At 39.5% G+C, this 13,113-nt stretch overlaps 1 protein-coding gene across 1 annotated transcript in view; it reads left to right on the forward strand.

The window, feature by feature from the left end:
• IL1RAPL1 (interleukin 1 receptor accessory protein like 1) overlaps positions 1-13,113 on the forward strand; it is a 1,173,648-nt gene that overhangs the window by 702,156 nt on the left and 458,379 nt on the right. The window contains exons 4-5 of the mRNA XM_038384565.2: positions 5,330-5,516; positions 9,116-9,269. Of these exons, the coding sequence (XP_038240493.1) occupies positions 5,330-5,516; positions 9,116-9,269 (341 nt within the window). The remainder of the gene's footprint in view (positions 1-5,329; positions 5,517-9,115; positions 9,270-13,113) is intronic.

The raw sequence follows: 13,113 nt of genomic DNA on the forward strand, positions 1-13,113 counted from the left end.
CAGATTCCTTTCCCCAGTACTTCTTTCTAGGCAGTCATTTCCCATTTTGTATATGTGCAACTGATTGTTCCTTCCTAAATGGAGTAGTTTGCATTTGTCTTTATTGAATTTCATCCAATTTACTTCAGACCATTTCTCCAGATGATTTTGAATTTTAATCCTATCCTCCAAAGCATTTGCAACCCCTCACAGCTCGGTGTCATCTGCAAACTTTATAAGTGTAACTCTCTATGCCAGTATCTAAATCATTGATGAAGATATTGAACAGAACTGGAACCGATTCCTGCAGGACCCCACTCGTTATGTCCTTCCAGCATGACTGGCAACCACTGAAAACTACTCTCTGGGAATGGTTTTCCAAGAGTTTTGCACCCACCTTATAGTAGCTCCATCTAGGTTGCATTTCTTAGTGTTAGATCGCCACAAAAGAATCACACAATACGACAACAGAGCAGTCTACTAAAAAGTCTTATGATATGCTCCTCACTTACAAATACTGGAATCTTGCTGGTGGAAGCTAAACTCTAAACTGTACATCTGCTTCAGATATAAGAGAAATATTGTGACCTGAAAAAGCAATACATTTCTATCCATGTTATGACCTATAGATGTCATGGGTAAAAATGGGCAAATAGTGGAGAAAGTTATTCACGAACATATTGCAAATTCTGTTTAACACTATTCATCTCATGTATTTGCTTTCTGTGAACATACACATAAGTGATATTGTTAGACAGGTGTTTGTGGAAAGAGCAAATCACAACTACTTGGGTGCATTTGGATATATCTGCCTAGTCACACTAGGTATAAATGTTCAACCATCGGGAATGCACTTTGAGAGTTTGGGAACTGGAAGGGAAGGAGAGAAGTTTTAGCAGAGGAGCAGAATAGCAAAAAATAAAATGCCACCACACCCAAAATCCCAAACAAAGCAGAAATGGTGAGGAGGTGGTGGTGGATGCTGTGCCATTCTTAGAGATGGAGAGGTTTGAACTGTGACTGTACCCAGGATCCATAAAAGCAAAGCTTCTCTCTCTTCTCTGAAAATGTAAAGGTAATGTAGCACATGCAATGTGCTGTACATATTCCAGACCAAGAACCATTTAGATGAAGAGGCAGCAATTAACAATCAAGACGTTATGGGCTCTGAATGATAGAGAATGAGTGGATGGCATGCGGAAATCCTTTCGTGGCTGTGGCCTGTATGAACAAGCCTTTGGTATTTAGTATTTAGTATTCTCTCTGCACATTGCTGGGTGTGTACATAAGGAAATTAAACACCAATGATGAAAAAGGATGAAGTAGTTAGGCAGTGAGGGCACAGGAAAGAGAGCCACAGAAATGCAGTTAAAGCTGGAGTGGTATATGGGGTGGGAAGACTAACACAGTCGTTGACAGCGTTCCCAAAATCTGTGGCCAAAGTCTAGTGCTATAGCAATGAGTTGGGCAAGGAAGTATGTCTGCTCCCTTTGCAGCTAGGACCGAACACTGTAATTCTAGTGAATAGTTATAGATGGCAGAAAATAGAGCCTGGGAAAGTGAATCAATATACTTGCTAGATATTATTCTTTAACATTTATTTAACAGTATCACACAGATGACCGGATCAGCATATGCACCTTGCTGGACTATCAGCTGTACAAATATAGAACTAGACATAGTTTCTGCTCCAAAAAAGCTTTATAAAATATTGGTATATACAGAATATGACAGTTAACATAGTTCCCTAAGCCCCTTGCCAGAGACTTGCCATGGAGACAAATGAGAAATATAAAGATATGCAGCCTTTGCAAATAGGACTGTGCAGTTATATGTGTAACCCACTCCAGCCAAGTGTCGGTTTTCATCCCTGTCTGGTGGCTGGGCCACAAATGACACTGTGTATCTTGTGGGGAACACCCAGCCACCCCTATGTTCATTCTTATAAAATGATTGTGTGGTATCCAATGCAAAGTTTGTCATGTTGGAAGGCTGGAAGGCTCATGATGCACTGAGCATTGTTGTTAAAGTAATATTATAGGTTGTAATTTCATGTATATAGTTATGAGGCTGAAAATGTGTCCTCATGGCTTAAAACAAGCCCAGGCAAATCTCTCCAGATAACAGCATAGGGGAACGTCACAGTGATGTCTGTCTATGACTGGTTTGCATTATAGAATTTAGTGCTTTAGCTGAAACAGTAGAAACTCATTCTTTTATTGCTGAAGATCCAGGGTTCAATCCTCCTGTTAGCTCAAGTGAATACAGAAGTTGCACAAAATGCAGTTACATTGTGAAGAATGAAAAACAAAAGTAAATACAATAACTGTTCTATTCAAACAATACAATCTGGTCTCCAGTGGTATATACAATTTCTCTAAAGTTACCAGTGGTACAGGACTCTGTTTGCTTTAGTGCCTCCAGTGACAGTCATATAGGAAACTTCCCCAGTTCTAAGATTCTTGACCCTCTGAGGCACTTGTAGGCTAACTTGAAGGCTCTGCTACGTGATACACATTTTCTTAGCTCATGGGCTCCACCTACTTCTAGTCCAGTTGCCATCAGCCAACAAACCACCTCCTTGCTGGAGTTGCTGCCTTGCAGATTTAGCTGCCTCAGGCCATTAGGGACTGACTGATTTTTCATCTTTTTCTGGTTCTCTGAGCTCACTAAACTGGTTTTCTTTGGCTCACATCATTTTATTTTGTTCTGTTTTCTCTACAGTTCCTTACAGCCGGACTGGCCATTTCCTGGATGCAACCTGGACTCCTGGCAGAGTGCCATATGAGCCACCTTGTCAGTGCTGTTACTATTCAGGCTCATGGTGGAAAAAAACATATAGGGAGACATGTGATGTGAAGGCAGCCAGCTCTTTACGCTCCTTTTATGCTGCTTCAAGCTCCCAGTAGAAAGTGCTTTGAGGGACCCAAATTAAGGAATACAGTTGTCTAAGTATCCCAGCCTAGAAATGTCAGCGCCTTGGACTCTGGGCTTGGCATTTCATAATTGAGAGCATCAGCACTTTGGAACCCCATCTTTTATCTGGGCAGATGGACTCAGTTTGAACTGAAGTGCTTATGCACTAAATTGTGAGTCATTGAGGTGCCACATCTCTCCTCAAACCACAGATACACCCAGACTAGGATACATCCTAAACAGGATCATAAAATATAGAGATCTTCATTGCATTTTCTGCCCAGAATATCATGAAAGGAGTTTGAAAGTCCAGACTTTAGCTGACATGAGAATCCTCATGGTGCTTTCTGCTGGGAGTCAAGGAAAAGACTAGCTGGGAGGATGAAACCTCAAACTTGCCTCAAAAGGAACCTTAGGGAAGAAATGGCAGAGAAAATAATGAAAAAAAATGTGATCTGTAGCAAACCAGGTTATTGTGAACATAGACCAGAAAGAGTACCGAGGCCCTAACTGGCTAGGGCAGCTGCACTGGTTAAAGCTTAGAGACACCATTTCCTGTGCTGACTGGAGTCAGAAGGGAACCAGCTGGATTGTTCCAGTGCCCCTGAGGAATCTGATGTTGGCATATGCTCAGCAGGAAGGGCTCTTGATCAGGCCTATCTTGGAAGGAAAGAATAACTCTTAGACAGGGACATCTCCTGAGTGATGTGTTCCAGAGAGATGTGAACCAAGAGTGAGATTCCTGCCTAGCTGGTATCTTTAGAGAAGCAGAATTGCAGGTTAAGTGATTTTCCCTTTTGTCTCTGTTAGGAAGGGATTTTCAAATCATGTGGTGATATACACAGCATAATACTCCCTATGCCTGCTTATCATCTTCTACCTGTCTCCCAGTAGCATACTCCCACTGTGACAGCGAGAAAATGTATGCCCCCAGTGAATTGCTTTGGCCCCCCTTCTTCTGACAAAGGTTAGGTCATCCAATCATAGAAAAGAAAAAAAAATACCAATATCAGCAGACTTAGGTCACAACTTAGGACAGTTTGTGACTTAGGAATGATCTATATTCAATGACTAAATTGTTTGTTATGGGTACAGAAGTTTTACCAACTCCAGTCACACGTATACACAGGAAGCATCAGATAGCTCCAAGGATGGGCATACAAGCTGACTCTATTCTAGGGAAGATATTTTATATTTGTTGCCTTTCCTGCCCAGAAAAGACATGCATGATTTAAGGTCATTGACAGAATTACTGTGCTTTCCGAAATGATATTCTTATTAATAATTAATAAATAGTGCCTTTGAGATTTACATTTTCTTCTAGAAATGAGGCTGTGGTGCTCTTTGTGTGCTTTTTTCCTTCCTTTTAGCCTTTTAATCACTTCCTGATAAACAGAAAGAGTAAACAGGTATTAAGACATCTAAAGGCAATCTGAAAATGCAGCTATCTTTGAGAGTCTGCAATGCTAGATATACACTAGACTCTTGTAAATCAGCAGTCATCTCACAGAGTCTAAGAGTGAAAATAAGTAAAGGAAAAATGTCTTAGTGCTCTCTGGAGGAACCACTTTCAGCAGATTAGGGGTCAAATGCATTTACAGAATAGTAGGGGAAGATGCTTGCACTGTCACAGTGTACTCCTAGAGAGTACTCAACCTTAGACATTCTCATCCTGTCCATTTGGAAACCCAAAATGAAACAATAAATCCTTTCAAGTCATTTTGTCTTTAAGACTAATTAAAGTACATAGTGAAATCAGGAAAACAAAACAATGTTCCCCAGTCTCTGGCTGTCTGCATATCAACATATGGCCACCAACGGAACGTAATAAGTTGCAGGACATAGCCCAAGCTAATGCAAGTGGAGGATAATGCAGGGGAAACATTTTGGCCTGGGAATATGGGGATGAGAGGCTAAGGTAAACAAACTGGTAGTCCTCTAGTTTAAAATACACTGAGATTAAACTGTTTTCTATGGAGTGAAAGGCCACAAGGCTGATTTTTAATCAAATGTTGTTTAAAACTATATTTTTAATTACTGCTTCACTTGAAAACTGCTTAAATTTGATGAATAGGGGGGCTAACACTCCAGTTCATAGTGTGAGGCCCAAAATTCCAGTGTGACACCAGGCTGTTGTGCAGTAAACTGATTTGTTAACCCCAGAAAGCTGTTTTAATAGTGTTTGGCAGAAGGTTCATTCGTGGATTCAGGCCAGTTATTCTTATTACATTAAAATCTAGTGGTTGAGGTGGGGATTGGAAAGAGAAGAGCCTATCCTGAATAACTAAGGACTACACACACAATACATAAAGCAAGAATAGTTTGATTTTTCTCTCTCTCTTACCTACAATGAATATAACTGCATTGAAAACAATCGTGACTGGGATTTATTTTTCACACTGGACCCATTATTTTTATTTGTGTTATATTACAGAAATTCTACTTACTGTATGAAAGTCTCCATCTCGCTGACAGTGGGTGAAAATGACACAGGACTCTGCTACAATTCAAAGATGAAGTACTCTGAAAAAGCTGAACTTAGCAAAAGCAAGGAAATCTCATGCCCTGACATAGAGGATTTTTTAATTCCATATAGAGAGCCTGAAATCCTGTGGTATAAGGTAAGGAATACAGAAGACTTCTGTTGCCTTCAACAAAATATTCTGTCAAGTTCTGATGCATTTTCAATAATCTCAACATTTTATTTGGACGTGATATGCAGCTTGGATGGATTTAAGATGCAATAATAATAAGACAAGGAGGGATAGGGTGAAAAAGGAACTAGAAGGTAGAGTGTTTTAATGTACTAGCTTTTTAGCTGTAGAGACAAGGATTCAAATGCTGTCTTAGGTAACACTGAAAATTCCTTATTTGGTATCTTCCTATTCCCATCTAGTTGTATCACAAAACAACCAAATAATTGGTGGTCCTCTTTGAACCGAAAAGCCAAAACTGGAAACGAAAAAATGTTACCAGGGTGGTCTGGTATGATACACATTGGTAAGACTGAGTGGGGAAGCAGACACAGCAATTGTCTGCACTATGCCAGATTCAAGCTCATGCTATTAGAACCCTCAATTTCCAAATATGAAATTCACTCAGAAAGATATGAAGAGAAAACATATTTGAAGAAGAAGCTGTGCACACTTTTTACTTGTGTGCACAATTTAAATTGTACCTCACACAATTCAAAAAGAATCCCATGTTTTCAATAATATTAAAACTTCAAATCTCACCAAGAATAAAAACTCAGGTTTAAGGCTTGTGATCTGCCCATGGTTTGTACAGTTATGGGAAGAAAAGGGAAATGACAATGTCCCAGAGAGAAAATCAGCTTTCATTTAAAATATCCCTATTTCTCTATGGTTTATTTATAACTTTATTTCAACATTGTCCATTAATTTGCTTTTCTGGAGAGTTATTTAGGCCCTGGTTCTACGAGGTGCTTGTTAAATGCAGCTCCCATTGACTGCAGTTGGAGTTGAGGGTGCTCAGCACTTTTCAGGAGGCACTTTGCACCTTGAAGGATCTATTTCTTAATGTACCCTAGTTATTGGATAAACCAAAATAGTTCTGATCTTATAGGTAAACCTGAAATAAGTTTGTGTATACAGGAATAATTAACTGTAATTTTCCAGTTGAAACATATTTCACTATGCTTTCTAATTATAAAAACATACAGATTTACCTAGCCTCATTATGGGTACTTGTAAATAGTGTACATAATGCTGTATTGTCCAGTGATTATAAAGAATTATAATCTAGGAGGATTCTGGCTGAGCCACTGCCTCTGAAAATGTAGGGTAATAATTATGTAGCCCAACTAGTAGCTTCATCTGAAATATGCTGTCTAAGTGTAAGGGGACTGTTGCCTCCTTCAGTGGGGGTGTTTTAGTACCTAGCTCCCAGTACTAAAAAGGGGGAAGGATTGATGGGGAATCAGGACCCTGAGACTGCCAGCCCCCAGGAACAGTGAGGAGAGGCCAGTGCTCCAGGTCAGCCTGAATGACAGGGCGGGCAGGCTAATCAGGGAGTCAGGAGACCGGGGAGAAGCCATCCTCCGTATGAGCTGGATTTCCTTGGGTCAGACAGAGTGGGACCGAGCTAAGGAGAAAGCAGGGGCCTGAGCTGAGCTGGGGAGCAGAGCCGTGCCAGATCCAGAGAGAGCAGACCTTGTCCTGGGAGCAGAGCTGCAGCAACCAGAGCCAGAGGGGCCAGAAAAGCAGCCCATGAAGCAGGTCAGTGCTGGGAGCAGAGTCACAGAAGCAGCCTGCAGAGCAGACCTGTCCTGGGAGCAGAGCTGCAGCAAACAGAGGCAGAGGGGCCAAAGAAGCAGCCCAGGGAGCTGGAGGCAGAGCAGCAGCAGCAGCAGCAGCAGAGTGGTAGAGCTGGAGCAGTGTGGAGCTGGGTGTGGTGAGCAGCTGGGGAGAGCGAGGGGGACCCTGGGCAGCAGGCCCAGCACAGGGAGACGCATTAGCCAAGGGGCTCTGCAGGCCAGGCTTGGATCGTAACCCCAACAGGGCGGGGGCAACACTGGGAAGAAGGGTCCTACCACTTAGAGCCTGAGAGCGTGTGGCCACCATCAGAGCAAGTGTCCAACCCACAGCATCCCTGCAGCACAGCCAGGGCCTGAGAAGAAGGCCTGCCGACTGTGAACTGCCCTGATGTTCCAGAGACACTGTTTGTGATATTCCCTGCCACAGAGCAGGGTGATGTGTTTCCTTTAACTTTTCCCATTTTTCCTTATTCTTTTTAAAATTAATTGATTAAATAACTTGCATTTGCTTTAAATTGTATGTAATGGTCAGTGGGTCAGAGAAGTGCCCAGTGCAGAGAAAGTACCCCAGAGTGGGGACACCCTAGCCCCTGTCCTAAATGACCACGGCAGGGTTGGGGGTCGAGCCCCCCAGGAATCCTGGGCCCAGCCTTGTTGGGGTTACGAGGACTCTGCCAGGCAGGAGAGTGGAAGGGGAGTCCTCAAGGGCAGGGGGGGCTCTGGGTAAAGGAAGTGGGAGCGAGGACTCAGATCCTTTCGCTAGCCTACTTCACCGGGGTAGTGCAGAAGCCAGGAAAGTTCCCCACAGTAGCAGGACTATTTCCCCGCTTACATAATATTTAAAATATGTAATAGAATACGTATCTAAGGATTTAAAATGCAAAAACTATTTTCCCTTGGTAGGTTGCAAAGATTCATAAAGGACCATTATGGGTTATCATGTGCATGGACATATTTCTATTCTAAAAAATCATCTGAATGACATTTACAAAACTAGCCTATATGCTATATACGCAGCAAGCTGCTATGCTGGGCAAAATGAGCAATTTATTTCGTACTGTTACATCAAATGTCTCAAGGACATTAGTCCATTGGCCTGTAACTTATTTCTTAGAAAGATGAAGAAGTTTCAAAATCGCTGAAAAATATCCAAAAGCATGCAGCTATATCATGTTTTACTTCAATTATTTGAAATCTAACTAAGACAATTTAAAAAAAGAGAAAAAAAATAACCATATGAGGGGGAATCAGTAAAAACTGCCAACACATACACACATTCTTAGACCATAACGAATTTCAACCTAGTGGATGGGCCCACTTATCAAACAACGAAAAAAGAGTATGTTTCAGCATGAATGAAACATACAATTTTATCAGTAGCCATTAAAATTGGGACACGTTATACTTTGCGTATATATAAATAGTACAAATTAGATATTGCGTTATCTCACTGAGTCAATAGTAAGATCACTGATAAGTGAAACCTTTCAAAGCAAATTCTAAGATGCTTTCAGGTATGGAGATGCGACTTGCTTCCTCTTTTTTTTTCTTATTCGCTCTTGCTTCCCTCCTTTTTGATTAATTATTGCTTTACAATGACTTCCCATGTCCTCTAGCTGTCATTAACATAATGAAGATAAAAGTTTTCTGTATATGTAATTGTCCCAGAGACAACATTAATTAGATAAGAAGAATAGGAACTCTTCAACAATATTACTTCAGAGTACCATCATTAAGGGAATAAATTCCTGCCTTTCTAGCATCTAGACAGCTTTCATGTGACTCAGTGAAGTAGAATATTTGGGAAACTCAATGTATGTGAGATATCATAAGTAATTATCTAAGCCATTTCCTAGGCTCTTTGACTTAGGCAATGTTGTCAATAGTCACTACGTTTAAATACAAGGACTTCAGTCATGGGTGTATTATATTGTCTTTGAACAGGAATGCAAGGCAAAAACATGGAGACCGAGTATTGTGTTCAAAAAGGACACTCTCATCATCCGGGAGGTTAGAGAAGATGACATTGGAAATTATACTTGTGAGTTAAAATACGGAATCTTTGTTGTCAGAAGAACTACAGAATTAACAGTTACAGGTAATTTATAGGCTCCTAATATCTCTTTCTGATACTGTAAAGAAAGACATTGCCTTTTTTTGTTTTAGGTCATTTGTGATATACATTGCAACTACTTAGCCAGAGACAAAAGTTTTGATGATTGTCGTTGCCTATGTGATGTGCCCAAACAATCTTATAAAGTTCCAACAGCGCTCGGAATGAGATTTGGGTTGGGGCCTGTTTTAGAGATCTGTGGGCAGCTTAGTTTCTGAATGGGAAATAGAGAGGGCGTTCAGTGTTTTGGTAGGATAGGTAGCTTGGAACCTACACTATTTAAGGGAGAAAATAACATGATGGAGCCCACTATATTTGTTTGTGGAATGCTGCCTTTTGAATGCAACATTTCTAGAGCTAATGTTGCTATGTCAGAACGGCATCATTCTAGGAGGTACCTTCCAGAGGAATACTACCATGATTCTTCTCCATCAGGCCCACCTGCACAACCATCCAGCATATCAATCATACTGTGCACACCTGTGAATACTAATGGTGAAATCCTGATTCCATTGAAGTTAATGGCAAACTCACACTGATTTCATTAAGGCAAGAATTTCACTCCATTTATTCCATATCCATCTAGCTCTAGTTCTAATTAAAAAAAATCCTATAATGGCTGTATCTTCTGAAACTTAACATTGGTGACAGGGGAAAAGATGCTTTTAATATAATTTACATTAAAACCTTCAACATCCTACATAAGTTGCATCATAGTCTGATCTTGCATGTACTGTAATAGCAATATACTCTATTCCAGAAAACAATCTTTCTGCATAAGGGTTAGTCCAACTGTTTTTCAACTGTTCCCTCCTCTCTAAACCTCAGTATCACAAAGGCCTATCCTAATTTAGAAAGAATATGGCACAGCGCTATCCAAGGAAAAATTGTATTGAATTGATTTCTAGAATTATTTGGTAATATTGGGAGATCATATATGTGCTATATCTTGGGTCTTCAGATTGCAGTGCACTTGTCATTTCCAGTGCAACATTCCTTAATAGCTGGCAAAGTTTAGGTTTTCCCTGGGGATTGAAGGTGAAATAGATTCTTAGTTGCTTCAGCAACACCAAAGAAGAAGAAGAAGAAGCTAGTGGCAGTGTGTTTGGAGTAGGAAACAAAACATATAAAGAAAGAATCCTAGAGCAGAAATATCCATGTCAGGCTCTCTTTGTTTCTCTGCTAAGTCCAATATAAATGTATATCTCATCTGGCAGTTAATTACTGTGTTTATAATATCTGCATATATTATATAATATCTGCATATAATATCTCCATCTGCAATTGTGGAAACATTTCTGAGTTTATTGGAAATTTGTTTTCTTATGTGCTAATGAATCTCAGTATCGTCCATCTTGCAATGCTCCTACCCAAAATATGAGAAGCTAAATGTAAACCTCATGATTTGTAACTTCCACTTATTAGATTAGTCAATTATATATCTGGAAATCATACCGTGTGTTGATTTAAGAGAAATTCAGACAATCAATCATGTTCTCTTTAAGCACAATATCCAGTTTCTCTTCATATTTTTTCTTATATATGAAATTGATTTATTTGGTGACTAGAAGCAAGCAATTACTCTCTATTCATTATGCTAACAGTAAATATCAATATATCCTGTTTGACTCTCATGAAGGAGAGCAGAGATAGAGGAGTGCTGTAGTTAATTTACTTCAAAATAAGGCTCCAATTATCTTCTCAATGTATGATGTATGCACTTGAGTAGTATATAATCTTCCAGCCCTCCAGTATTCTCTCAATCGCTTTGGAATGGTGCTTCCACTGCAAAAATATATCTTACTGGTAAATTTGGTGTTCAGTGTTGTTTGAAGCAGACTAAAACTACAGCTACTAAAAAAGGAAAAAAGGAATACAAGCAGTATGAAGACATGCACTCATATAATTTGTGATAAAGAATATTCATTAATCAGTTATGGGGGAAAGCTCTATACTTAATCTGAAATGAAAGTGTGACCACTCAAGAAGAGACTTGGCTTACTTTTGAAGTGTTTTAAGATGAATGAGATTAAGAGAGGAGAGCTGCATGATTTCTGTATCTGTCAACCAGGGAAGATGTAAGAACCAATTTGTTGCAGAGCATCTTAGTAAGTTTATTCATTTTGGTATTACTGCGGTTCTGCATGTTGTCTTTATACTTATGTGACTAAGCTAAAGAAATAGATACACTGGTATTATCATCAGTTTTCTTCTTTTAATACATGCCATAGGCTACAGTCAGTAACCATGTCATATTATTATTTGACTTGTGTTTGGTAGGAAGACATGCAGACATTAAATATGTCTTATGTTCTGTTTATGTAGAGTTTATTTTCCAAGTGACATACATTGCAATTTATGTGACATTATTTCTGTTGTGTTTAAAAATAGCTTAGACTTGAATTCAGGAGTCAGAGAATAAATGTCGCATCCTGATTAAAAACATAAAGTTGACACCTTTTACTAAATTAGCTGTAAATGAACTAGCTAAAAACACTCCCCCAATCATATGTAGAGGTAGGGCATATCAAGTGATATATGTGTGGGCCGACTTCTAGACTGATAGATGGGTCCCTTTTCTTCACTGATATAACCCTTTTATCCTCACTTTTCCTCCTTGCAACTCCTTTCATCCTTGTCTATTCTTCCCCCTTTATCACCCTGCATCATTTATAAACTCCTGAAGTTTGTAATGTATATGGAACCACTACTGGCAGCTAATTCCATTAACAAATCTACCTCCCCCAAAAACTAATCATAAGAACCAGTCCTAATACTATGAAGTTTCTATGCTAAGCCATTTGTGACTTACAACTAGCCAAATCCAAAATTATGGAGGTGTTCAGAAAGTGAGAGCAATGAGAGTAGTTCTTATGAGACAACCCCCCCCCCCGCACCATATTTACCAGCTGCTTTGCCTAACTTGTCCCAGATGTTCCAGATATCTTTAACCCAAGCAGATTGCTTTAGTTTTACAGTTTGTATTTTCAAGATCAGGCTTAGGTTAGCACATCTAGCTGGAAACCAGTGACTTTCCATAATCTACAACTATTCCTCTGCCTATTTTTCCATATTCTGATGCAGCAAATGTATGGTTATTTTCTGGTGTTTGTGTGTTTGTATGTATTCATGTTTAATAAATATTGTCTTTTAGGCTTCCTGCCTCTGTCTGTGGTGGGAAGAACTCTCCTGGGGTGTATTTCCATCCAGTGCAGAATGTGTTATGTGAAATCCATGAGCCAGATGCTCAACTGGAATAAATCACTATAATTCCATTGAAGCTGAGGATAAAGATCTAGACCTTTATATTAATACCTTTCCTATCATCAAGTAAAATAGTGAATGTTGCAAAAAATGGATTGTCATCTGGCTGGCAACAGGGGGGCTGTGTTAAATCAAATGCAGAAGTGGATTAAAACAAAACACATGCACACACAGTTTTGGGGTTTTTTTCTCATCTAACTGCCAGGTGAATCAGGCAGTGGGTGGAGAAACATAATTGCAGGAAATTTCCGTCAAATTTATTTATATAAAATTTTCATTCCATTTTGGCTGTCCACAGCCCAGATCAGAACAACAGGGTAAAAAAAGGTTTTGGCAGCTAGCATCACTTTAGAATGAATAGGTCGGCTGTGAACAATTTACATTGAAATCCGTCTTTCACATTATAGGGCTATTGGAAATCTAGTTTTATGCAGATGAAGTTACTTAATAAGAACAACATTTTAAAGTGAAATGTCTATATTGTAACTGATCTTTCCTGTATATAGTAAGTTCAGTATTCTGTACACTATTATGTTCTATAATGAAACAACAAAGTTGTTTAGAC

Source organism: Dermochelys coriacea, chromosome 1 (genome assembly GCF_009764565.3).
Source record: "Dermochelys coriacea isolate rDerCor1 chromosome 1, rDerCor1.pri.v4, whole genome shotgun sequence".
NCBI classification, from domain to species: domain Eukaryota; kingdom Metazoa; phylum Chordata; order Testudines; family Dermochelyidae; genus Dermochelys; species Dermochelys coriacea.